Source organism: Varanus komodoensis, unplaced genomic scaffold, assembly GCF_004798865.1.
Source record: "Varanus komodoensis strain SLA01 unplaced genomic scaffold, ASM479886v1 scaffold8, whole genome shotgun sequence".
NCBI classification, from domain to species: domain Eukaryota; kingdom Metazoa; phylum Chordata; class Lepidosauria; order Squamata; family Varanidae; genus Varanus; species Varanus komodoensis.
In genome coordinates this window covers 7,694,039-7,721,389 of record NW_025336481.1, presented here as the reverse complement: position 1 = coordinate 7,721,389, position 27,351 = coordinate 7,694,039, and the positions used below count along the sequence as shown (strand labels likewise).

Here is a 27,351-nt window from a genome sequence, read left to right as displayed (position 1 = left end):
TATATGCCGTCACCACATGCCTCGGCATCTTGAGATGGCTCACAAATGCACAATTAAAACAATAACAAATTCCATAAAATTATATAAAAACAAAAAAACCGACTGTTAACGATAAAATATTAATTTTTAAAATAGCAATTAAATAAAAAGGTTTTAACCTAGCACTGAAAAGAATATAAACTCAGCGCCAGGCGCACCTCTCCAGGGAGCGCATTCCATAATCTGGGCGCCACCACAGAGAAGGCCCTGCTCCAGGTAGTTGCTCTTTTTATCTCCTTTAAAGAGGGCTTTCTTGTGTGTTTTAAACTTTTGTTAATTCCCAGAGAGCCTCGGCTATTTGGTGGGTTAAAAATGAAACCAACCATCCAATTCAGACACACCCCTTTCACCCCTGGGTCACCCACCAGTGGAAGGGCCTCTCCCCTGTTCTCCAAAATGGACGTTGGCCCTCGGACTGAAGGGCTTCAGCAGAAGGGCTTCCCAGGCACTTTTGGCTGGCCCCTCTCAACCTCTGGGATGATCAACACAGTTGTTCTTATGTGCAGCACCTGCAAGGGGCCCCGACGACGTCTCACTCACCAGCAGGTCCAAGGTACACCCATAGCTCACTCCAGTGGTGTTCATGCGCTTCAAGTCAACGTATTTGCCGAGGGCCTTCAAGCCCTTCATGCAGCCCCTGATGGATCCGCCTTTGGGGAATATTTTCTTCAGACTGCAAAGCAGGTTGCAGTGAAAATGTTAGATGTGGGGTGACATTGTGCTGGGTCCCTTAGAGCATGGCTGGGATGGGGGTGGTGAGGAAGCTCCGATGTTGCGATGGCAGAAAGCTGCTACCATACTAGACCGTCCTTCCTGACAAGTTGGACCACAGCTCTCGTAATATGTGGCCACTGCCCATTCAGGCAGGGTTTATGGGAGATGTAGTCCAAACGACATGGAGGGCACCAGGAAGTCTAACCATGGTGTATGCATTAAAGGCACTTACAAGAAGGGCTATACGTCCTTCCAAAAATGTCCACAGCATGTGTGTCAGCACAAGTGCATTGGTCTAGGACACTGAGCAGCGCAGGGTGGTTCAGGACTCTGAAGTCCACAGGAGAACAGACAGACGGGAGCGGAATCCTGCCCTGGCTACTGATGGAAGCAGAGGTTTACCTTTCAGGCAGAATAGACATGGGCACGCCACCCAGGTAATAGGAGGTGCCGTTTTGTAAGGCGTTTTGCTGCTCCACCACGAAGACTGTAGATTGTTCCAGACGCACCAGAATGCGATCCTTAGAATTCATTTTGAGGAGGAATATTTGGATCTGGAATTTGACAAAAATGGAATATAAATACATACATACATACATACCATGAATGCGGTCTCTGGAACTAGGGGCACAGTGTGTGGCTCTGTCAACCAACCCAGAAATCAAGGATCCCTCGGATGTGGACGGAACGTCCCTGAAGAGATTTCCCAAGCCCGGAGGGTGAGTAAATGAGCTTGCACAATCATCACTACAATCCCAAATGTTTCCTGCACGGAACCATTTGGAAGGGACCTGTAAGGACTGTCATCAGGCTCGGCCAGCTGGGAGAGAAACTTTTAAAGCAGGAAATGGGACCTCTTTCATTCCAAAGGGTGCAGCCCAGTGTTGGGTGGAGCCAAAACGTTAGCATCTTTTCACTTAAGGCTTTTCCTGGCAGTAAGTAAACCATAGGACAGCATTGCAGCCTGCTACAATGCAGGGTAAAAACTGTACAAAAGTTGGGAAACAAGCAAATGCTCAATGGTAGGGGGAACGGGGCAAGGCCAGGGGTGGGACTGGGACCCCCAGAGGGCTGGATTTAGCTCTTGGGCTTGAGGTTCTCTCAGTCTGCATAAAGGCACTGCCATCAGTGTCAGAGTAGAAATGGGCCGTATCTTTTCTGCGATGATGCAAATAAATAACTGGATGGAACTCCAAGAGGCACACTCTGCAGTCCATAAAGAGCATGAGGCAGTGATGGCGAACATTGTAGAGGCCGAGTGCCCAAACTGCAACCCAAAACCCACTTATTTATCGCAAAGTGCCAACACTGCAATAAAACCTGAAAACCGAGGTTTTAGTTTAGAAAAAAACACCTCAAAGCTAGTCCAAGCAAATACACACACACACACACACACACACACACACACACACTTGGCAGTGCACTGACTGGCCATGTGAAAGCTCAGATGAGTGGCGGCTAATGAGTCGCAGCTCGTGACTTCATCGCCTGGTGCTGCTACTCCTTTCCGAGCATGTGCAGAGCCCGTGTGCATTGTTATCCGATGCTCAGCTGCTGGGGTGATGCTGGGGCGACTTGGCTCGCGTGCCGACAGAGAGGGGTCTGCATGCCCACTGTGGCACCCGTGCCATAGGTTCGCCACCACTGGCCTAACCCTACCTTTGTAGCATGTTTTTATTTAAATAAAAAATTTCAACCTAAAAAAAAATTTCATCCTACCTTAGTGCACACCCCTAACCCTAATATAGGGCTAAAATCCATTGAAAAGAGGGCGATTTTGAAAAAGCCTTCCTTGAATAGTTTTTCTGCACAGCTCATCATTTCTGCCCATTCTAAACACATTCCAGCCATCAAAATCATACCAGGGCACCTCCTTTTTCTAACCCTAACCCAGTGGCGGTGAACCTTTTAGAGACTGAGTGTCCAAACTGCAACCCAAAACCCACTCATTTATCAGAAAGTGCCAACGCTGCAATAAAACCCGAAAACTGAGGTTTTAGTTTAGAAAAAAGACAACTCACAGCCAGTCCAAGCAAATCTCTCCCTCTCCTTGGCAGTGCACTGACTGACCATGCAAAAGCTCGCATGAGTCACGGCTTGTGATGTCATCGCCTGGCTACTACTCTCTGAGCATGCAGTGGCCCCTATGTACGCTGTTATCCGATGCTCGGCTGCTGGGGAGATGCCGGGGTGACTTGGCTCGCGTGCCAACAGAGTGGGCTCTGCGCGCCCACTGCGGCACGTGTTCCACAGGTTCGCCACCACTGGCGTGAGGGAACATATTCCAGAGCCCACTGGGTGTCACCACAGAGCTGAGATGGCCCCCGTTCGCAGCCAAGCGACCAGCAAAGGACTCCTGTGTGCCATTACCGCTTTATTTGTATTGCTGCTGACGATCAGTGAGGCGGGGTCCCTGGATGGAGGGGCCACTTTGAGGCCTTCACTGAAATCATAGTATAGCACCAACTTCCCCTCTCGAATCGCCAAGCACAGGAGCTGATTCTGTGGAAGAAAAATGAAGAGATCCCTTCAAGCAGTTGATCCTGAACGCTGGACTCCCCTTGCCCACGATTACTATTCAAGCAGCAAAAAACTAGTGTTTCCTTGGAGGATGACACAAAGACATTTAACGCAATTCACTGAGAATGTACAGACTGAGTGATTTTGGCTGTCCTGTAGGACTTTTATAATTGGTTAGAAATTTATATTTATCTCCAAGAACCAGAGTTATGACTAAGATACTTTTTTTTGGTGTTCCTTTCACTGGGAAGATGTATCAGACAGAATGTCCACTTTCTCCTCTGATTTCTGTTTGGAACTACTGTCTTGGGCCATTAGACAGAAAATAGAATGCATGACTTTGTGCATAACAGATTAGAAAGCAAAATTATTCCTTATGTTCATGATCTTTTTATTGTTTATATTGGAATGTGGTTAATGCTTCTGGTAACTCATCTGGCTATTCAGTTAACTAGTCACAAGTGACTGCAAATATTTTATCTCATTGTGTATTCGCTAACTGGAAATTTGAATAGTGCCCAGAAATTATTTATTATTTAGGAACAGCTATTCCCAGGGACCTATATCAAATGATGAAGCTCAATTTGACTAAGTTGTTTAAGGAGATTGCATGGAATTTGGAAAGGTAAGAGTAATACACTCTTGATTAATATTTTACCTTTGATGGTTTATGCTGCATTTGGTATTTCTTTACAAGTAACAATTTAAAAAAGTCAATTCTTTGTGTTGGGCTTCTTCCTCAGTCATGATTATCAACAAGAAGGATGCAATTTCCAATAAAAGAAGATGGATTTGGCTTCCCGGATCCTGCTTTATACCATCAATCCTTTTTCTTGCCTTGTACTAATTTTTGGTCTTTTCTAATTAGATCACATTTTTCCATCATGGTCAGTTTTAGAATCTTCTTGTTTGGATTTTCTCTTTAAATGGATGGCATTCGGTTCTTATCACATTAAAATGAATAAGATTCTCCCACAGTTTCAGCTTTTAGAGATGTGTGGCACATATAAATGCAATATTGATTGCATTTTGGCCCATTTGTTCATGCTAAATTGATTCCACAGGGAAAGCCTGAAGATTTAAACATTGGTAAGAAAAACTTTTTGTGGTAGATAAGTTGATTTTTTAAAATTTGGAATAACTAGTGCATGTAGATTATGAGTGTTTTCATGCTCAGGTTTGTGTACCATACACAACTTACCAGCTAGAGCCAAATAGCAGTACCGGCAATTGCAACATTTGCTGGAATCTAAGTTTAATGGTCTCACTTTTACAGCCTCAGAGTAACCTTTGCCACTGGAAGTGTTTATTAAGGATGGTTAGTTATTCTGATCCACAGCCATGTTTATAAATACATATTATCAGTCAAGAACTTTGATATACTGGGTCATAAGCAAGAATGGAATAAGGAACCGGACTGTCTCTGCGTGTTGCTGCTTTAGCATTTATACCTGAAGCATCTCTCGATGTCAGGTTACACGTTTTTCCACAAAAAGACCTGCTCTGTGTCAATTATCTCTTTAACAGCAGCTTGTCTAAGTCAGTTGGAGGTGTAACATAGCTAATGGCTAGGCCATGCCTAATAATTGCCTCTTTTGGGAACAAAATTAAGATACAGATAAACTTTGTACTGGAACACTTTATTCATGGATTGATAGACATGTTCTCTTATATTATCTATCCATATCTCAGAAGTTTTTGCACAGTCAATGCAGATGGATCAATAATACAACAATGGACTGATAAACATCCATCTCTTATAATGTAATGGATGAAGATCTTACACTTTTAATTGATTACATACGGACACTACCTATGATTTGCTATTTGTTCTGTTTTTGCTGAAATTTATGCATCTTTCTTAGCCATATTTTCACCCACAGACACATGTATACACCGAAATGTATATCTTCAAATTTACCTAGCTACATTTTTCTCGCTTGGATTTGCATTGTTGAAATTTCACAGTAAAATTAATTTTAAAAAGCAGAAGAAGACCCAGGCAGTGCCCAGGTACAATCTATATTCCTTAGGGTTTCAACTCCACTTAACCCCCAGTAAAGTTCAAATTAATTAAACACAACACTACATAAAGTCCTATCTAAACTGTGGTTGTGGCCATAACAATCTGTGGCGCATGCAATTTCCTCAAGCTCTCACACACTTCTAACAACACTTACAACAAGAACAAATGTTGTGCAGGGAAGCCCCGTTCTCAGCATGGGAGTATTACAGGCAGAACCAATGCAGAGGTAAACTTGCCTTATGCTTCAAGAAAAAGAGGATTCCATTGTAGGACACCAGTCGCATTTCCTGTTCAAAGCGCTTGACAGTACCAATCTGGCTCTCAAACGAGATTTCTGCATACCCCGTACCATCAAAGTAGGACCCATCAGTCAGCCAGGGATCCCCTGTTGATTTAGACCTAATGGAAAGGAGAAATTAAAAGAATGACAACAGACAAGCCCGATATACTCTCTAAAAATTCAGAAATTATATGTATTAAAGAGCAGCTTCATGACTGACAGAATATTTTCAAAGGAAAAATGTTCAGAATATTTTTCAAAGGAAAGACGGCAACGTTTTCTGATCCAACCTCCTTGGCAGGGGTGTCCCATGGGGAGTGGCGGGGGGGGGGGTGTCCGTAATGATGCAAGACAAGGAAGTTGCAGGCTGACAATCACACTGTATGCTGCCACAGTACAACAGCTCTTTGTGACTGGTGGCGGAAATAACACAGACTACGGCTACGACTCCTAATGGGAATACAATTCAGTGAGAAATGGAAAGGACTCCTGCCTCAGAGAGAAAAGAGGGTTTTCCCTTGTCAAGGCCTCTCTTCTGGGGATGGCGGTAAAGGCCAGGCCATATCTAGGCTTATTAAAAAGTCAGGGCTGAGCTACTCAACTCTTAAGGCCAAATGCTTTCACCCATTCCCAGCTAGGAGGATGGCCCCCTCTTTCCTGAGATAGTTAGACAGACAACAGGTCGGAGGGTAACTGACTGGAAGGAATCTGCTAAGCTGAGATAGCTGGGAGGGTTGGAAAGCTGGTGGGATGAATCCTGTTCCGCTGCTGAGAAGGGGGAATAAAGATCCCCCTCAGTTTGAGGTTTTGGTCTCCCTTCCTCCTTTCCACAGACTACAGATGCTAGCCTTCTACAGATTTCAGTTTAATTAACACCATTTAGGTAAAACATAACTCTCTTAGAAATATAATTAAAAATTGATTTTATCTAGCCTTGCGGGTAGACAAAAAAGTAAGCCCTTTTTGCATGTTCTGGAGAATGTTTAATAACAATGAATTTGAACCTCAATTTTCAGTAAATAACACTCATTTTGACATGAAACAAATAGCAGTACATGCAGCTTTAGAATTCAGGAGCTTTGTATTCGACTCTTACCAGGCCCGTGCAACAACAAATATGCTTTTATTTCATTTTATGCAAGTTCTATTTTGATGCAAGCATATTTCTAAGAAAAGCAGAAAAAGAATCAAGAAGAATTTTCCTTTACTAATTCTTGTCAGTACACAACTAAAACAGAAATCACTTAACAATTCTTGGTGATCCGCTATGGGTAGTTAACTAGAACTATAGTTTGCAAAAGCTCAGCAAGGGCAAAATCTGTAACGAGAAGGCACTATAAAAATGCATCATTACCATTCCCGTCATCTATGAAACTCAACCCCTTTTCGCCAATGTCTAAACTAGCCGGGGGCAAAATGAAAAGCAACGGGCACTGGACTGCCCAGCTCACCTTGTGCAAGGCCTCTCAGCAGCCGTATCCAGGTGGAAGGTACGCTGGAAATTGTACAGGCTCATCACCTCTTCATTGAGGGAATCCATCTCGATGCAGCCTCGGTAGTTAGGATAACGCAGGGGTGCAGGAGGCTGTTGACAGAAAGATTCAGGGTTCGAGGAGCCCTATACTGCGACTCCTCAATGAGCACTTTTAAATCAGGGGCTTAAAACAGAAACGCTTTTGCTTTTAGCATGGATCACGTAGGGTCTTGCTAAATAATACTCTGTGCGAAACTTCCCTCCGTAGTTTTAAGGAAAGTTTAGGGGTGAGGGGACGGGCTTGTCTGACCCAAATGATATTGCGGCTTTGGGTGCTTGAGAGCGGATCCTGCAAATCGAGAAGATGCTGCCATGCCCTCCACGACGAGCTCTCCCAGGCCATCTCACCATGAAGCTGGAAGGGTAGCCGCCCACGTACAAGACCAGGTTGCTGGGCTTGAAGTTGAACAGTCCCTGCTGTCCTTTGGCAACACTGTCGCCTTTTGTTTCATGCAAGGTGTGCTTCTCCATGGTCACAGACATGTGTCCATATTGCAAGATCCTACGAAGAGGCAAGGGAAACGATGGACCACACAATGTCAAGAGCAGGAAAAAATACATTCCTTTCTTAGGTACACTGCTAAGGAAGTTGCCCAGCAGAATAGATAGTCCTACATATCAACAGTTATTCTGTTCTTTAATAAGCAACCTACTACATTTTAAATAATATGGTTCTCCTTGCCATACCTGTTGATGCTGACTGCAGCAAACTGGTCCCCAATTTCTTCGTTGACTGTTAAATACGCTGGTTCCTCATCCCCCAGTTTATAGATCCATTGCACCTTGCGATCTTTCAGAATAATTCCCATGTAGTCACCGGTGGCCTGGATATGCACAGAACAAGGGCAAACTGCTTGGCACTGATGACGGTCTGTAACGCCAGTTAGGGAATTGTAAGCTCTGAACCAACACAGCATGTTGATTGCATTAATTTTGCTTATATACGAGCTGCTAGTCATATTATCCATGCCAAAACTTGCCTGTTCTTATCCTTGTTTTTTCTTATGATGCCACATCCTTCTAACAGTAGAGACCTCAGCTTGCTAAAACTGAGACTGCTCTTGTTACCATTCCAGTAAGACTTTCCCAGCTTCCCCCAGTTCCTGACACATGTACTTACGTCTCTGGATCCGAAATACAACACAAAGCGTCCCAAGTCATCTCCACTTTGACGCTTCTGTCTCAGTTTGGGTTCCGGGTTCTGGATAAAGAATTTGAGGGAGGTATAGGCTGCCAAATCTTGGAGGTTGCTAGGAGTCCGGACTTGCACACCTGAAGTTCCATTAAACTTCACTGGCACTTTGATCTAGAAGCCAAGAAAACCAACAGAAAATGACACATCACCGCTGGCTCTTTTTTCCACCTGTCTTTGGGGAAGGATGTAGGACCTTGTGCACTGGCAGGAGTCACTACCTCTGACATGCTTCTCAGGAAGCCCATTTTCAATGCCCTCCCAGCTGGCATCATGTGTCTCCTGCTAATCAGGGCCACAGCTGCTTGCCACAAGCCAGTCCCTTCACTGGCTTCATTAATAGAGTTGCTCTCGTTTCTGTACTGCAGATTTAAAATATGCAACTACTGTGTCATCAGCCTGAACACAAGCAAGTTCCAAGCCATGCCTTTGGCATATATGCTCCTAAAGGTTCATTCAGCAGCCACGGAATAGGGCAAAGACGCTTGTTTTTGAATCTCACACCAGCACAGACAGAAAGAGCTATCAGAGGTGGCATCCATACCTTACTGACGGCATTCCGCGCTAATGATATCAGCTGCCGCACTCGCAGGATATTGTCTGAAACGGTTGCGTTGTGACTCCTCCTATTCTCCAGATTGCTTAGCTTTCCTAGGAGCTCTGGGAGGGTACTTTCCAGGCTTGATACTAGAGGGCCGAAATTCACCCATGGGGAAATAAAAGAAGCCAAAGATAAAAGCTACAGAGCAGGAAAACTACTAATGACAGATATCGTGTTCAAAGAAGGAATGGACAATTTTCTGAGTCCTTCCTTCCTCCATTTGGTAGTCCCAGGCGACAGCAAAAACAAATTCATAGATTGCCCCATGGGCTACCACTCTCAGCTCCACGGGCCGAAAGCTAAGAATGCCTATTATCTTCAGAAACTGAAGCTACCTTTGCTACTGTTAGGACTGCTAAAATCTCAAACTGAAAGATAACAGAGTCAGCTCTAGCCACCCTCCTGCTGCATTTGGATGCGGCTGTTAAAGGCAAGCAGTTGCAACCTCACACAATACTGGAAAATTCTTCTCCAGGTATGTTATTGTCTTGATTGCATAATTCTGGTCCAGAGCCTGTCTTAAACGAAAACTCCACTGAACTGTCACATTTCTGATGACAGAAGCAACTGTAGTTGCTGATTTCATTTTCTGCAGCAAAATTAAAATTAATTGACAGCTCTGATGAACTGATTGCCTATTACAGTGGTAAATGACATATGAAAGAACTGGATATCAAAGAAACAGAAGTCATAGTACAGAGCAACTGACTAATTCCCTGACTAGCTTATGAAGAGAGGCTACAAGGCAAAGGGTGTGCGGGGGAGGCATTGCTATCGTTTTCAATTTAGCATTCTGCCTCACAAAACAATTCAATTAAATTGACACTGAGGAACCACCACTGGGATATTCGTATTAAAAAAATCAGTTAAGACATGAAAGGAATCCAATGACCATTCATACTTGATGTTAAATTAAAAAATGTTAACAGTAATAGGAACGGGTTCGGCTTATTTCAAACAGCAGTTCCCTTAAAGGATGATCTTTGGGCCAGTCTCGTTTTCCCTAGAAAAATAGATGTGTGAGTCTGAGAATTACATACCGGTATTTTTAGCATCACGAACTGCTTGATTTAAATCTTCGCTTCTGAGGTCTCCGTATCGCTCCTTCCATTCATCCAGACTGCTTTTCATGTCACTCAGTCTGCCTTCCATCCTGGCCACTGTCTCATTGGCTCTCATGGCAGCATCTTTAGCATTCTGGATTGCCTCTGCTGTGCCATCTGGCAAAAGAAAGACGGCAAGTTGCAAACAAAAAATTGCAGGACAAATGAGCAAGAGTGGCATGGGGGGAACAAATCTCCATCAAATACGGTCACGAGTGCCAAACTTTTGTGGGACGACATCATGCCAGGTTCAATTAACCTGATACATGCAAGGTTGCGTCATCTTGAAGGAAGCACTGCTTGGCGTCTGGTGGTGAAATCTGAACACTGACATGGGCTTTCTCACGCTCAGATGCTTCCAAATGAGGCTGCTATTCTGCAGTCACCCCAACTGATTCACATAATTTTATGGCGGGCCCAAACACCAGCATCTTCTACTTGTAGCCCTCCCAGGTGTTCCCACCACTTCCATTACAAAAGAAGTGAAAGGCCAGCTTCAAGATGGCTTTTGATTAGAAGCACTGCAACTTGCTGGACTGGACAGGCATGTGCCATGTCTGGAACAATCAGTGTTAACCCTGGCAGAGGCTACACATTTTGGAAACTGCAGGAGCGTTTATATGGGGAGTTAGTGAAGGAAGTGCAACCTGCACAGACCTTGGACCATGTCCAGTGTGTTTTTCACGGACTGCAGCTGCTTCTGAAGTTGCTCCTTCTTTGTCTGGAGGCCAGCCAGTCTGTTCTTGGCAGCCTGCAGGGCTCCCTTGATCTCTTCAATTGAAATAAATGAAGAATAGAGTTACACAGGTATCAATCAGCATATCTGAAATAAAATGTGCATCACTACCGCTGTGGAAAAAATGTGGTGCTGTGAATGCTGGGATAAAGGATGAAGCGTTACCAATATTGGGCTCTTTAGCCCCTGCGGTTATTTCTGAAAAATGTGTCACTGTCACTCCCTTTCTTGCATTTCTTTCCAGTTGTGTTCCTATATTTAATGGCCACCTCTGCTTCACTGAACTGGAAACAGGGATTTGGCCCACTGCAATAAGGCAATTCAAAGAGGCTGGGCAGAGCGATGGCCATTTGTCTCTCACTCCACAGACACTGGCCCAAGAATGGCTTGAGGTAGCCCTGGAGTAGATGCGATACATTCTCATTCTTATAAAGTGTGGTGAATTTTACATCTACAGCCAACATGTTATCATTTCCACACTCATTCAAGACAAAGGAATTAAAGTACTTTTCTATCCTCGTTTCTGAAAAATGCAGTTTATGCATCAAGTTAGATTTCTGTCCTTCCATTTCTGGACACTTGAGTAGGCACCAGGCCATCAAGAGTAACAGTTCGCCACCTGTTCATCACAGCCACAGATTTCTGGTATGCAGCATAGTTTGTGGAAAGAAGGTGGAAACTGAGGCCCAGACGTACAGCAGGGCCAATGTATTACGACTGTGTGTGTGTGTTCTAATGTCCCTTGCAAGGTTTAGGCTGGTCCCTGGAAGGTGCTGCCAGTTTCTCTCTCTTACCTCTACTGAGCTTTCTCTGGTCCTTCTTTACAGCTTCTTCTAAGGCGCTGCTTTTCCTCTTCTCCTCTTCTGACTTTGTCCCAAGACCTTCCGAGATGACATTCTATCAACACAGAGGACAACATTCACACCTTAGTGGTTTATTTCATTTTTACACTGCCCCATAGCCAAGGTTCTCTGGGTGGCTAGCAAAACTTCCCCACCATTTAACCCTAACATAACTTCCCAGAACCTGTGCATTGATGAAAGGATCCTAAATTCTCTTGGTTGTTCCTCACCAATATTAGTCCATAATTATCTACTTATGCTCTCCACTGTTCTGTGATTCACAATCCTCTATTTTCGATATGGACAGATTTCTTATTCTGGAACAGGTGGCATTTTCTCAACTGCTCTTGCCAATTTTGTTACTGCTGAATAAATAAGCATGACCTTATGACCCACATTCAATTAACTCACTAAACTGAGTAAATGCAACTAGGAGACATAAGTGCCACCTGCTCGCATGGTCGAGGTGAGGATAAAGCCGGGAGCACACTGGATGCCAACAGCCACTGCGGCTCCCCAACTCCCCCCACAAAAAGGCTATCAGTTTTCTGGGTTCCTCCTCCCTTCATTCGCCAGGTTAGCGCTTTTGCAAAAGGCCAACTATCTGCAAGGCCCTGGGAGAAACAGGGGCGAATTCATGTCATAAGGAAGTCAGTTCTCCCCGAGGTGACAAGACACAACTTTGGCCAAGGACTGAGCACAGGACAGATGAATGGAACTGTGCCGCACCCCTTGACAAGGTTCTGGCAGGCACATCAGCTGCAGGCGTACCATCACTGCTTCATCCGCTGCACGGTTCGCCTCATTGGCTGCGCGCTCCGCATTCCGGACGGCTTCAATGATACTGCTGTAGGCATTGGAGGCGTTGACGGCTCGCTGAATAAATCCATCTTGATTTGTGCCATGGATGATGCTACTTGGGCAAGGCAGAGAGGAGATAGAGGAGCGTTTGCCAAGAGGCCCCCTCAAGTCCTGATGACAGGTCAGGGCGAGGGAGGTGGGAATTTCAAAACTCCTGCGCTTTACATTCTTCTCTCAACAGCCCTGACCAGAGGCAGCTTCCTGAAGACCCTCTCAGTTTACTCACACCAGAAAACCATTTCTAAAAGTAGCAAAATGGAATGTCCTGGCTGCTGTTCTTAGCATTTGGAGAAGCCTGGGCAGGCTGGGGGCAGGGAAGGGCTGCAGGAGCCCCGAAATCTCTCATTTCTCCTTCGTGGCCACTTGCAGGAGAGATAAAGAGAACCAGTGACTATGGAAACTCTCTGGTTAGGGCAAGCATTATGGGGGGAGGTTGCTCATGCCCTCACCTTTGCAGAGAAAAACAGTGAAGTTTGGATTGTGTCCAGAAATAAACAAGAAAAGTCATTATATAGGGCAGGACTCTTACACCTATCCCAGAGCAGAAGCCCTAAACATAGAGCTAAGTGTGTGGAGGTTCTGAGCAGAAGGAGATGAGAGTTCATTCTGACCTGGGTGAAAAGCAGGGATGGATTGGGGAGAAGACACCTGGGACCAACGGAATATTCAGAGAGTTAGCCACATGGCCCCTGCTTTTCCTGGGTGCTACAGGAGGCCTTGCTCACATCCAGCTGGAGAATCTCAGTTGTACCAGCAAAGAAAAGCTAACAGGACAGAGTTACCTGGAAAGATTCTGTGCTAATTTGTCCAGAAGCTCTGCATGATTTTCAGCCTTCTCTACAATGGGAATCTTGGTGCTAGCAAGGGAGTATTCCTTTGCCTTCTCTGAAAGAGTGTATCTGGCTCCGTCCAGCTGGGCTGCTAACTTCTCTGACTCCTAGAATGTAATAGCAAGCATTTCTCAGCATTAATTACCCTTATTTCTCCATGACTTCTCTCAGTGGCTATAGATGCTTCTCAGTGAAACTGGTGACATGAAGCCTGGGACAGCAATGAGCCAGTTCGCCTTATGCCTTCCCCCACAGCTATTAAATATGTGGGTGGCACCAGAAAATAATAATATTTGTTTCCTCGGTGCTTCCCCATCCTCTGAACTGTTTGCGAATGGTTTCTTAGGGTGAACTGATGATATAGCTCCGTTACATCTTTTCAAGCTCTTCTCTAAAAGTTACCTAAACATCGTTCAAAGAGCCCCCCCCACACACACACACACAGAAGGATACTTATATAAACACACACACCACCCATCTTGAAAAGTTATTTGGGGAAGCTGCAAAGAACAGCTTATGGGAACCATGGAAGCGTAAGAGCTCCTGTGAATGCTCATTAAACACGGAGAATTGTATCTACCTGTAGTGTGCGTTTTAGTCACACCCCAAGGAAAATGAAGAGGCAGGTAACAACAGGTGGCTAGGATTTGCCCCAAAGGCACTTCCGAACAATTTTTGTCCTGAAATTGTTCAGAAAGCTGACCTATCTGGATGCTGTCTGCTTTGTGTTTTTTTACCCAGAATTCTCTTTTGTGCCTAATATTCATATGATAATCACTACTAATAGTGCATCTGTTCATGTTCACCAGTACTTTCCCAAATCACAGGTCCTTGAAAGTCGCACAAATCATTCCTGCTTCTCCCCCTCTTCAAAACCTGAGCTTCACACCACTTACCTCCTTGATACTTTCAATTATCTGCAGGAAGTCGGAGACCTGGGCCAGGGAGTCTTCAGCCATGCGCAAGGTCTCCTGAATGGTGCCGTACTGTTTCTGCAGCTCTTTGCTCTTTTGCTGTCACAGATGAGATACCCAAACTAGTGAGGAACTGCAGCCCAGCACAGCAAGTCAGCATCTTATACTCCTCAAGGGCCATCGACATACGGTATAAATGCACACCTGTCCACATCTTGTCACCCCTTTGGTTGTGCCAGCAGGACTATCGTAGCTCCCAAAACTTGCTCAGCCTGAGCCCATATACTGAAATGATACCCGATCTGATCAGTTCCCTTGCATGGTGCCAGGCCACAGTCCCCGTGAAGAATTCACACAGAACATCCATGACTGCAATGACATGTGCCATGAGCAGTCCTTTCCATTTCCTCAAAAAGCCACCTGTGCCCTAAGGGGTTGGAAGTGGCCACCTTTAGAACGGTGGAAGAGATTGCCATCAGATCTCAGTCTGCACGAGTCCTGCAATTTCTAAACATAATTATATGTTTTTCAACTCATTTCTTTCTCTTGGGTTAGTGGTAGTCCCTTGCCATGTTATGACAAGCCTCTTCTCACCAGCTGAATTACCTGGCCTGCTAGGATGGTCAGGTGTCCTGGGGCTAATCCCAAAATATTAAAAATCAACACCAAGAGAAACACATTAGAATCCTGACTTTTTAAATGCACATGAATATATGGGATTTTTTTGCATATGTTGCTTATGTTTGGGTTTTTGTTTTTGTTAAGATTATGAGTGACTACATCTGGCTCACAAAGCCTAAGTTAGCCCCAATAGTACCAGCAAAGGTAGCCCTCTGGGTTTGTCAGCACTCCAAGCATTAACTTAGCCCCAAACAGCGTTTATGGTGATAGGATTGTATTGTACAAAACCTGTGCCTTTGAATCTTCAGGCTTATGCAAAACCAGGACAAAATCCTATGGCCTTCCAAAGCAATCACGTGGGGGAGGGCACAGGATTCTTTGGAAGCCAAGATCCTGTGGCCTCAGAGCTGAGATTCCAAAGGCCAAGCCACTGCCCCATTCACAGCGAGCACAAAAAGAACTGTTGGGCTTCTTCTCCCAAGGTTGCCAACTTGCCTGAGCATAGAAATACAGGCATGACAAGGAATGGCAAGAGGAGGAAGCTGAGGCCAAGATCTTAGACTGATTCCTATCAGTGCCCTTCCCTCCCCATTTTTGGCACTTCATTTAAATAGCAACAGTTGCCACTACACCTAATTCAGGGCAAAGGAGATGTGCAAGTTCAGAGGTGTACAAGCACTGAGGACGGGGGCGGGGGGGGTGTAAGACTGTGCCCAAAGTTACTTAAAAAACATGATTTTTTGCAAGGATGGCATACCAGATCAGAACTGAAGACTGGCTTATCTATTTAAGCAAGTTAAATAGAGATGAGCAAATTCCATTTTGCAAGTTTTTCTTCCAATATGGGGTGGGGAGCAGCAAAGGAGAAAAAAAGTTAAGCCACAATGCTACACATGCTTAGACAGGAAAAAACAGCATATGACTCCGAGCAACAGGGAATTGTTGGCCTTTTTATGTCTACATCTGCACAGCTTTGTGCTCTTAGTCATTTTAGAGAGAAATGGGAAGAAATATGCATATTTGTCTGGGGTAAACTTGTGGCTGTAGGATTGATGCTAACTCCTCATTAAGAGAGGAGAGACCAGAGTGGGGGAGGGAAATAAAGAAACCCCAGAAATTACAGTGGAACAAATGGTTGTTGCACAGCAGCCGATTCCTCCAGGTCTCAAGAAGGCCTCAGGCTGCAAATGCAGTTTCCAGCCCAACTGGCTTTGAAGCTGCAAAATCTATTGGAAGTCTCTACCTGAGTGGGCAGATTTGTCTCGAGACTGGTAAACACACACACACCATGGATGTGCTAGGGGCAATCTAAGCAGACAGTGGCAACATGTCTTGGATGCAGTGCGCCGAAGGCACAATTCTTCCACAATCAACATGAAATTCCTCAGGCACAGAAGCTCATTCAGCAATGTGGCCCCCTTCCATCTACCTGGGTTTCCTCCAGGTGATTACGATTTAGGCTGTTGAGGTCCTCCGTCTGGCGCGTTTTATTCACGGCTTCATTCAGGGCATCTCGCAGGTCCATCAGCTCCGAGCTGTATCGATCCAACTGGCTGTTGATGTGATCCACCAGTTCTTGGTTGGATTCCAGCTTGCTGAGAAGCTCAACCTTCACACGATCCAGCACTGACAGGACAAGAGATCAAAACAGCTACTGACTGAAACAGATGGCTTTGTGCCTGCATGTACAGTCTCACCAAGCGTTATGCTGTTATGCTAGGGAGAGGGGAGACATTGTTCTTCATGGACCGTACTGTTTAAACACACTGCCCATCATTATTTGTGGTTTCTCTCAATGAAGGAAGATGACCTAAGATGATGTGGGGAGGCTAAAAACTATCTTGGGTTCTCTGCCTCCAATTATTAAGCTGAGGGGTGGCTAAAGCCTCAACAGATGTGAATGCTGCTTCTTGAATATTCAGATCCTTCGCACATATACAAAAATTACAACCCCGTGTCTCAAAAACTGAGCATGGTCAGAAGCAACCAGGATTGTCAGCTCCCATTTTTTTCAAGATCCTTATTGTCTCTTTCTCAACTTGGTCACAGATTTGGAACTTGGAAGTTTTCCTAGAAAAAACAAACTCTCAACATGGGAATTCATACCTTCTAGGAATTTAGACTGTCTCCAGACGAAGCCTAGTTTCTGTCAACATCTGTGCATCTACTTTAGGCTTGGCAGATGCTATTTCAGCACAAGGATTTGGGCTCTTCCAATAATTTAAGAAGCAAAAAGGCCCACAACTCCCAAAATGCTTCAGTCAACACAGCTGCCTTGGGCTGAAGGCCTTGATTCTGTCCAAATATGCATAGGATTGTACCCTTAGAATTCAGTCCGTTGGGCTGGGGGCATGGTTTTGTAAATAGCCTAGTGTTCCTGGGGTGGTAGGCTATTGTAACCAATAAGATGACCACTCAGGTTCCTTTCAGCTTTATATCCTGCACCTTCCAATGAGCTTTCCCTAAGCTGGTGCCTTCAGATGCGTTGGATGACTATTTCAATCATCTCGAGCCAGTTCACCCAGTAGTTGTGCTGACAAGGGATGATGAATGTTGTAGTCCAATGTATCTGAGGGGGTGCTAGGTTGGAGAAGGTTGTTTTAAGTTATCCTGAGCAGCTGGGAAGGATGTCGCAATTTGCAATATCCCAATTTAGCCCGATGCGTAGAATGCTAAGGACCCCTCGTCACACCTTCAGCCAACAGCTGCACCCCACGTTGCAGCAGGACCGTCACGCCCACGCCCACTCCGTGCACTCACGTTTCTGAGCTTCGTCATGCTCCTCAGCAGCTGTTGCTCTTTGGAAACGAAAATCAGTAGCCTTCATGGACCTCAGCATTGCATCCACTGCAGCCATCTTCTGCCGGAACTCCTCCGCAGAAGTGGCACTGGCGTTTGTAGTGGTAATTGTGCCCATCTGGTAAGTAAGTGCTGTACAAAAGACAAGCCAATCCTTTTCATGCAGGCATAAAGGTAGAGTGTTGGGCTAGGACTCGCATGTTCTGTGTTCTGGTCCCCACTTTGCAATGAAGCTCACAGGGCAACTTTCAACCTAACCTACCACACATGGGTGTTGGAAGGACAAGATGGGGCTGGGGGGAATCATGTTAGCTACCTTGCATTCCCAGCAAGAGGTAAAACCACAGGCTATAAATGCAACAGTATATAAAAAGGGCTCTTGTTTTTTATTATTTTGGAACGTTTCTTTCCCACCATTTCTCCAAGGAGTTTAGGATTACAAAGGATAAAATGGGTTTATTCATCTGACCTTTACTACAATACTGTTCAGTAGGATAGGGTGAGATTTGTTCTGAGGGCCACCTGGGAAGCTTTATGTCACATCCAAATTGTGGGAAATTGCTATGAACTCAAACGTATCTCCACATGGATGATGGCAAGCAGCTTGCCTAAAGAAAATCCAACAATTTTAATTGCACTGCAGTTGCCAAATTCTGTATTGGGTGTCTAATTGTATTTCTGCCCTCTTCCCCGTTCATTCTGTTCATTGACCTCTCCAAGGAAAAGGCCATGATTTCACTCAGAGGAGTGCACTACCATGCGTAAAAAATGATGATGCGGGAAGAGCTTAGATCTGTGTGAAATCACAAGTTAGACATGCCCAAACTTCTAGAAGGAATTCCAAATAGCCATGGCTTCACGCAGGCCTAGGGTTGGGTAGGTGTTTTCCAGATTGCAATATTTGCAATCTGAATGACAGTGAAATTGGATTCTGAACATCTCCTTCCTTGAGTAGCTTGGGTCTCTGGCGCTCTGAGATTCTGTTCTGTGGCCAATGCCTCCTAGTCTCCTAACCATGACAAAAAGAATTTTAAAGAAGGTTTTCATTGGAAAAATGCATTTGACATGATCTGCTTATTGGGAAGCTGAAAGGCTAATGACCCTTACATACTAAAAGAAATAATAATATAGTTATTACTTGTCAGTTGTAGCATTCCTATAAGCTGCATACAGCTTTTTGTGTATCAGGTTCAGCTCTACACAAAACATGTTCCCACACCTTGGTATAGATCTCGGGATAGCACCCTGGCTACCGGGGTGGGCTCCTCATGAGTGGCTCCTGCAGCATTTACACGGCCCAACACATGCGTGTGCAGCCTGTGAGCCCTTCCCACGGAATCTGCATCCCTGCTGGTCCCCTAGCAGGACCCACACATCACTCCTACCATCCTTCTCCCTATGTTATCCTAGCTGCACGGATAGTGCCTCACAAACAGCAAGGACAACATTTAAGGAGTACTAAAATCGCTTACAATATTGACAGGGAACCTGGTTGTTAACTCAGCTTGTTTTGGGGCCTCACAGATGGTGTCAGACTAGAGGTTTCCCCACATGGTATCTTTTCAAAGCAGGAAGATTTTGAACACGATGCTGCCTCACCATCAATTTTGTTCCGAATTTTACTGATATCAAGAACAAGGCTCTTTGCTTGCTGGTAGCTCTCTTCTGTGCTGACTGTTAATTGCTTTTCTTTTCTCTGGGTCATGGTTGCCTGAAAACACAAAAATGGCTGGCTTAGACACGGACCTAAGACGCTGCAGGTTTGGGATCTTGTGCTGAAAATGCTTCTCTTCAAATCACGTACAGTTGTACTGAGTTCTTCTGGGCTGAATAACAGTCTTTATGTCGTTCCATTTCCAAAGCTAAAGAACCTTGGTGGTACCTGGACTGGGGACTGCCTGTGGATGCCCACGTATCGCATCCTCAGCTGGCAGAAGGATGCCACTGGATACAACCCACAGATTTTGAAGCAAAGGGCTAACTCTGACATCTTTGACTCTTTGCAAATGAAAAGGTAAAGAAAGTATTTAAGGATCTCTGTCTCTGATACCAAAGATGTGTGAAGTTTCCAGCCCAATTTACAGTTATCTGACAATTCCTGAAATTTCCAATTCCTGAAATTACCATGTCTTGTCAAATATGGACTTAAAGATATCCCTGCATAGGCTGCCTTAGTTGTGACCAATCTTATGGCCAACTGATACAGTCCGTACTACATCACTAGGAGACACACTAAAGGCTCCATATTAGGGATTCTCTAAATTAGGGCCTTCCAACTCTGAAAAGTAAAGGCCATGGGTGGTGCAGTGGGCTATACTGCTGAGCCACTGGGCTTGTCGATCCAAAGGTCAGTAATTCCAATCTGCATGACGGGGTAAACTTCCGTTGCTTTTTCCCAGCTTCTGCCAACCCAGCAGTTTGAAAGCGTGCAAATGCAAGCAAATTCTGTGCCCTTCCGTGTTTAGTAATGCCAGCCACATGACCATGGAAACTGTGGACAAATGTGGGCTCCCTCGGCTAAGAAACAGAGATAAGCACTGCCCCCTAGACTCAGACACGACTGGGCTTAATGTCATAGGGAAACCTTTACCTTACTGTGAAATGAGCTTCTCATTTTATTTAGAGGTTTGGGCACTTACTCCCAAGTAAATATTGTTCTGCCCTTTGTGCACATAGTACAACACTCAAAAAGCAGCCTACTAGGATAACCGAAGGAAGGAAGGAAGGAAGGAAGGAAGGATCATTGAAGTGAGTCAAACTCTTCTGAACAAAAAACATTTAACTTGAGTTCAGAAGTCCACTTAGCACATTGCTGGTGCTTATGCAGTTAGGGAAGAGAGAGTACAACCACTGTACTTTGTGTTGAAGTGCATTTAAATCCTGAACAAAGTCTGTGTTCTCCTCTTCCAGCTCATCCGCCTGTTGCCTGGCCCTGTTCGTGGATCGTTGATACTCATGCAGCTGGTCCTGTAAGAGGAGAAAATGAACAATAAAGCTGGAACCATAAAATCCTACAGAAAAACAAAAAACCCTCCAAACACCACTAGAATAGTTGGATAACTCCACATACTGCGATGGCCTGCATGGAGCCGTTGATGCTATGGAGACGGGCCCAGGCTATGGAGGTGGCATTGAGGCTTGTCAACTGGTGCCTGAGGGCAGGGAAGGCGCTTCCAATCTTCTGGAGATCTTCCAGCAGGAGCAACACGCAACTGTCACAAGCTGTGAGTGAGAGAGAACAGCAAGTGCGCACCTCTTAGATAACATCCACAAAAAAGTCACAGAATTATCTGAGCTGTAAGTGAATGCCCATGGCAGACCCAAATGCCAGGGAGGATAATAAAATCAAGACAACAGCATCGGGGTCACGAGGATGAGAATATGGATGACAGCGGTGCGTGGTCTGGGCTGACCTGTAATTATGGGCAGTCACAGCATGCAGCTGAGTTTACAGTGCATCAGATGTTCTTAAACGGACGTCTCTTTATTGATTTGCAAAGTATATGTCAGTTTTGAACTGGCTCTTTTGGCACTTCATGTGACTGTGTGTTTACTTGCAAAGTTGTACCTGACCCATCACAACCCATGGACAACACTCCTCCAGGCCTTCATATGGCTACATACAGTGCAATGTTCAGATACTGCAGCTTGGGCCACTTGCATGGGTCCTACATAACTATTTGCTTCGAGGCAGCTTGCTGCAATCCCTCTTGGAGTTTTCTTTGGTAGTCCTATGCTTTGGTCCAGATAACCACCACATCATCATCATCATTTCTACTTATTTTCCACTACACCTAGTCCAAAAGACAGTTTAAGTGGATTGCAACATTTCACATAAAAACAACATTTCATGTTAACACACAAGAAAACAGACAATGTGCAGCTGAAGGGTCAAATATCAGTAAGGTAAAATATATTAAAACTGAAAGTAGTATAAATAACAGCATAAAATTTAACAATATAAAATCAATTGTTAAAATATCTGGACAAGAGGACTGTTTTCACCTGGTGCTGAAAAGATTGTAAAGATGGTATCAGGCAAATTGCTTTAGAAGGCCATTCCATGGGGCACAACCTTTGAGAAATCCCCTCTTCTATTTGCCACCCTCTTTATCTTCTTGGAGGATGGCTCTCAGAAGGGCCTCCTCGCCTTCTTAGGGACTGGGCAGGTACATATGGGAGCAGGCGGTCCTTCAGGTATCCTGTTCCAAGCTATTTAAGGTTTTATATGTTAACACAAGTGCCTTAAAGTGGGCCTGGAGCAAAACTGGTAGCCAGTGTAACCAATATATCAGTTAAATAGCACCAAATACACAAGGTATATGCAAGGTTTCCCAGCAACCTTCCAGTTTGCTTTTAAGAGCAAAATGTTCCAAGTTCATAATTTAAATGCCACCCATTGCAAAGATTACTGCAGAAAGAAGTGCCTAACCAGTATGTCTGGGACCAAGAAACTTGCAAGGAGGCAGGGAAGCATCCAAGGACTTGCCTTCACATCTTGTGTTGTCTGGGCCATCCACCACCGGGATCTCATGCTTCTTCACGCAAGTGTCGCACTGCTTCCCTGTCAGGCCATTGGAACAGGTGCATTCCCCAGTCCAGGGGTTGCAGGAGCCTCCATTGCACTGACATTCTGCCAAAAGAAGGATAAAGCAGCCTTGTCTCAAGACACATTCAGCTCCTTGTTTGATCTCCCCCATTCTTGTGGACACTGCCTGAAAGTCATTCTCTGGGGTTTCAGGCAGCAGTTTTTCCTACCCTACCTGGAGATGCCCGGGACTTGAACCTGGTACCTTCTGCATGCAAAGCATGTATGCAACCACTGAGCGGATGGGAAGAGGTAGAACATAAGCCTACAATCTGTCCTGATTCTCCAAATCATGGCTTGGACTGTATATCTATGGGAAGACTGCTGTGACCTATGTACACATCACCAACTGTCCCATCATCTTATTTATTCATTAGATTTATATCCCACTTTCTCTTTTAAAGAACTTGAAATAGCTTATGTCATTCTGGAAGGTATCACTTGGAGAGTAACTCTATAATAGCTCCAGCAGCATCTAGTTTTTAAACAGGAACACCTTTTGAAGTGAGCAAGGTCAATTCTTCTTTTCCAAATCTCTACCCTCCCTTTAGCCGGACTTTTTTTATTCGTGAGGTTTAAAGATCGCCAAAAAGGACTCACTTGAGCAGCCATGTGGGCTGAGCCCCCAGTAGCCAGGGATGCACTGCTGGCATCGGGGGCCACTTACGCCCGGACTGCAGTTGCACTGGCCATTCTGGGCGTGGCAGTCCGTGCTCACCGATCCAACATCGCAATCACACCTCTGGCAGCCTGAGCACGTTTCATAACCGAAATGCCCTTCCTGAAAGAGGGGAAAATCCACAGTTAGCTTCCAAGTCGTGATCCTCTTTGCCCAATTAAATCGCTCTAAGGCAGGGGTGAGAAACATTCGTCCTGGATGCAGCCTCTGGAGCCTCACACGGAACCCACTGCAAATCCCACAAAGTTATTTTAAAAAGAATGAAAAACTCAGGATCTAGAGAGGACACCTTGAAAGCTTTTTTACCCTGTTAGCACTCTGTAGATATGTGGCTCAAAAGCCAGCTATTTTGGTGTTCCACAGGTGGACTAGATGCTTTTTCAAAATAAATTTTATTGTTTTCACTATAATCTAACTTTAAAAACGATTATTTACGACATCGGATATACTGGGTTAACATCTTCCTCATTTCAACAGTCAATAGTCATATTCAAATCTATGCATAGTCGTTATTTGTTTTTCGGTGCCAGGCTATGACTTTTTTATTTAAAACCTATTTTGATTGTTAATTTATTGGTATTTATAGGATTTTAAATCTTTTAAGCCGAGATGCACCGAGTTTTAATATTTTTGCTGTATAATTGTTATATTCGTATATTTTGTTTTTGTTGTGAGCCACCCCGAGGCTTTGTTGCGATGGGGGCAGCATAAAAATGTTTCAAATAAATAAATAAATAGTCCCGTTTCTCTAGCTGACAAAAGAGCGAATTCCAGGTTTGGTAGAGATATACGTCCTCCTCCTCCTTCAGAGACAAGCTCGATCTGAGGTGGACCAGATACTGTTAGCCCCCAACCATGTGGCAGGGTGGTGTAGGAGGCGAAAGTGGCTGCTAGGCATCCCAAAATGCCCACATCTGTGCCAAAGGTACACACTTTGTAAGAAAAGGGGCAGATTAATGGTGATTAATAGGGATACTGCATGTTAGCGTAGAGATATTTTGATAAGCTTGTTTCAAGGGACTGGAACAGTATGAGCTTATCTTCAAGTGGCAGACCAGGAGATCTTTCCAATGGAGACCAACCCTCCCCTTCAGAGGTGAATCCAGTGGCTTGGCACAAAGACCGATGAGAAGCCCAACTAGGGGCACAACAGGTGGGGCCTGCCAGGTCACCCCCATGTTTACTGCTAGTTATATGCAAACAGATTCAGTGCCTGTACCTTGGAAACCAATCTGCAATGGGCATCCTTTATGTGCCACAGGTAGCCAGTGGATACAGATCCAACCTGCTGAAAACTGTTTATGTCCACATTCCATTGAAAATTATGCAAATAATTAAATTTCCCCCAGCACGAAGAGTTAAAAAGCAATATACTGGTTAGCTGACACTGATGAGCAATTAGCTCTGAGAATGCCTAAAATATTTATGTGCTTTGAATATGGATACAGACAAGAATGTGCTATTAAATGTGTTTCTAGTTGTACGTATGAGTAGTCTTCAAAAAGTTTCCTCATTTTTATATTTTATAAATATATTTTATATTTTTTTGCTGATGGCATTAAAAACTTGGTACGATGCTGGGAAAAATGCATCGGAAAGGAAAGTGACGATATAAAAATTGACGATATAAAAGGAAGGTGACAATGTGGAAAAGTGATGTAACTTGTTTTGGAAATTCTTAATAGGCTTGGGTCCTGGTTACCTGAAGGAGCGCTTACATCCATATTTGCCCAGTCGCCCCCTGAGATCTGCGGGAGAGGCCCTTCTCCGGGAGCCCTCCATGAGAGAAATTAGGAGGGTGGCTACTCGGAGAAGGGCTTTCTCAGCGGTGGCGCCTAAGTTATGGAATGCGCTCCCCAGAGAGGTCCGCCTGGCGCTGTTGTTATTTGTTTTTCGGCGCCAGGCTAAGACCTTTTTATTTAAGCAACATTTTAAATGCTAAATACAATTGAATTTTATCTGGCCAGGGCGGCTTATTTTATAATGTGTGTTTTAATTAAGATTATTTTATATGGATATTTTAACTGATTGTTTTATCTATGTTGTAAGCCGCCCCGAGGCTTCGGCAAATGGGGCGGCATAAAAATGTTTTAATAAATAAATAAATAAATAATAAATAGAGTTTTAAAAAGTGCAGTAACTTATTGAAGAACCCTTGTACCTGTGTTTGCATGTGCAGTATTCATACCAAAGCTTCATTTCTTCAGCTTGTATGAACCCCACAATTTGGTTCAAGCAGCAAAACAGCACACGATACGTGTGGTCTGACTGTGGGAACAAGAGGCATTTGGGCCTGAGGAAGCCCAACTCCTCTTACCTGGCAGTGGCTGCAGCGCTGACCCGTCACTCCAGGTTTACAGCGGCATTGGCCAGTTCTGGGATCACATGAGTCAGTTCCACAGGACAGGCAGCTGCATTCTGCAAGGAATAACATTCTTTTAAATGGCGGTTCAGAATTCTTTCTTTAATTTTTATATTGCCCAACAGCAGCAGCTCTCTTGCAAGGTAGTTGCAACTGGCATAAGTACATTTAGAATGGGGAAAAAGCAATATAAATATTAAGAAATGAAACCATGCACTGAATATGTACTTTTATTTGTACTTTATCCTAACCTGAAAGTTCACAGCAAGTAATTATGTATTTCAAATAGACTTCTCACACAAATGCATTTCAGAGGGGTATTCTACCCCCACCCCACTGTGCCCTGATGTTGATGTTAAATCCATGATCCTGCACTGGGCTCCAGTCTTCATCTGGAAAGCTGAAAGAGGCTGCAGATGTTCAAATTAGTCTCCACCAGGTATTAAGATTGTTCCAGGTTGTACCCAGGAGCTTCCCAAGTGGTCAATTGCCATTTAAACACATCTAACAGGCTTGGGGCAGGCAAACTTACCAGTACAGTTTTTGGCGAGCACCGCATCCCCGTAAAACCCCGGGGCGCACACCTCACACCGGGGGCCCGCGGTGTTGTGCATGCATCCTGTGCATATTCCAGTCAAAGAGTCGCAGTCACTGAAGAGCATGTTGGGATCCGCATTTCCACTGCAATCACAGGGCTGGCAGGAACTGCCAATCACTAGGGGGTTTCCATAGTAACCTGGAGCACATCTTGGAGAGGAAAAAGCCAGGCTTTAGGGGAACGCAGAAACCGCACTCAGTTCCCCACTTCCTGTCGACTCCCATCACGTGCTCAGTGAAATGCTGAACAGCTCACAGGTGAAACGGAATCCCTCGCCATTCACTTTAGGGCTGCAGGTTCAGCTCAGGACAGACAAGGGGGATCCACAACCCAGGATATTATTTACCGTTCACATGAAACTCCGGCATAACCAGGCTTGCAGAGACACTGAGTCGTGGTGCCTTTCTGGATGCATCCAACAGCAAAGCTGAAGTGGCAGAGAGAGGGAGGAAAAACTGTCAGGATCAGGCCCAGAAAAGGGGTAACTGGATCAGTGGGATGTTTTACACTAGTTTTATTATACTTTTAAGGTTTTAAGCTCTGTTTTGCGAACTTCCCAGAGAGAACCAACTGCTGGACAGTATAGAAAAGTAATATATAAATAGGGATCATGGACAGAATGCTTCCTTTCTTCAGCCCATAAAGTATTCAGGGCCAATCAGGCACTTCATGGCTAAGCTAAGATTTAAATCTCACTCTATATGCAGGAATGTAGGAGAGGCGCTAGCTCTTCGTAGCAAGCTCAGTGGACTGTAAGCCTGTGGACCAAGTCTTGTTCTCATCAGATCTCTTTCTGTTCTAATATTCACGAACAAAAAATAGAGAATAACTATAAAAGGAGGCCAGTAGCAGCTCAAACCCCATGAGGTGATGATTGAGACCGGATGCAAGTGAAATATTCTATTGCTGGTATGAATGAGAGTAAATTTCTATGGCTTGGCAAAACACATATGGTCACACCCAGCAAAAAACAAACAAACAAACATGCTTTCTCCAAGAACCAATTAATAAATAAAATAGGAAACACATATATATATATATTCAATGTGCACCCTCCATGAGAACTCCAGAGTCAACTGTGACACTCTATCGCATATTTGTGTTGTCAGAAAAGCAGCTGTGGTTCCCATGCCCAGCAGACTGTATTTTTTGTATTTTTATTTAATGGTAATTTATTATGTTCTATTGTATTTCAATGTATTTTATTGTGTTGTAAGCCGCCCCGAGGCTTCGGCAAGGGGCGGCATAGAAATGTTAATAATAATAATAATAATAATAATAATAATAATAATAATAATAATAATATATGCAATGTATGTACTTAGTCCTATAATAAAAGTGAGACCTGCAACACAATTTTGCAGTATGGAATGCTACTCTTCAGGTTTCTGGCAAGCCAGCCATTCTATTCCCATGATATTCCATTCTACTCTTTCCATCCCCACCTTCCTACTCCCAAATATCAAGCCAGTATTTCATGGTCACTGAATATGCCCAGTCCTCACTGTTTTG

General features: G+C 44.4%; 1 protein-coding gene across 4 annotated transcripts in view; it reads right to left on the bottom strand.

Moving 5' to 3' along the window:
* LAMA5 (laminin subunit alpha 5) overlaps positions 1–27,351 on the bottom strand; it is a 194,416-nt gene that overhangs the window by 14,163 nt on the left and 152,902 nt on the right. For all 4 annotated transcript variants that reach the window (XM_044455407.1, XM_044455409.1, XM_044455408.1 and 1 more), the window contains 25 exons: positions 26,186–26,266; positions 25,774–25,988; positions 25,197–25,297; positions 22,801–22,981; positions 22,102–22,245; positions 20,683–20,834; positions 20,469–20,579; positions 19,212–19,323; positions 17,574–17,744; positions 16,243–16,439; positions 14,175–14,291; positions 13,231–13,385; positions 12,359–12,500; positions 11,540–11,642; positions 10,667–10,780; positions 9,947–10,126; positions 8,850–8,992; positions 8,234–8,419; positions 7,801–7,937; positions 7,462–7,615; positions 7,031–7,164; positions 5,536–5,698; positions 3,124–3,255; positions 1,156–1,307; positions 580–712 (listed from right to left, as the gene is read on the bottom strand). In XM_044455407.1, the coding sequence (XP_044311342.1) occupies positions 580–712; positions 1,156–1,307; positions 3,124–3,255; positions 5,536–5,698; positions 7,031–7,164; positions 7,462–7,615; positions 7,801–7,937; positions 8,234–8,419; positions 8,850–8,992; positions 9,947–10,126; positions 10,667–10,780; positions 11,540–11,642; positions 12,359–12,500; positions 13,231–13,385; positions 14,175–14,291; positions 16,243–16,439; positions 17,574–17,744; positions 19,212–19,323; positions 20,469–20,579; positions 20,683–20,834; positions 22,102–22,245; positions 22,801–22,981; positions 25,197–25,297; positions 25,774–25,988; positions 26,186–26,266 (3,610 nt within the window). The remainder of the gene's footprint in view (positions 1–579; positions 713–1,155; positions 1,308–3,123; positions 3,256–5,535; positions 5,699–7,030; positions 7,165–7,461; positions 7,616–7,800; positions 7,938–8,233; positions 8,420–8,849; positions 8,993–9,946; positions 10,127–10,666; positions 10,781–11,539; positions 11,643–12,358; positions 12,501–13,230; positions 13,386–14,174; positions 14,292–16,242; positions 16,440–17,573; positions 17,745–19,211; positions 19,324–20,468; positions 20,580–20,682; positions 20,835–22,101; positions 22,246–22,800; positions 22,982–25,196; positions 25,298–25,773; positions 25,989–26,185; positions 26,267–27,351) is intronic.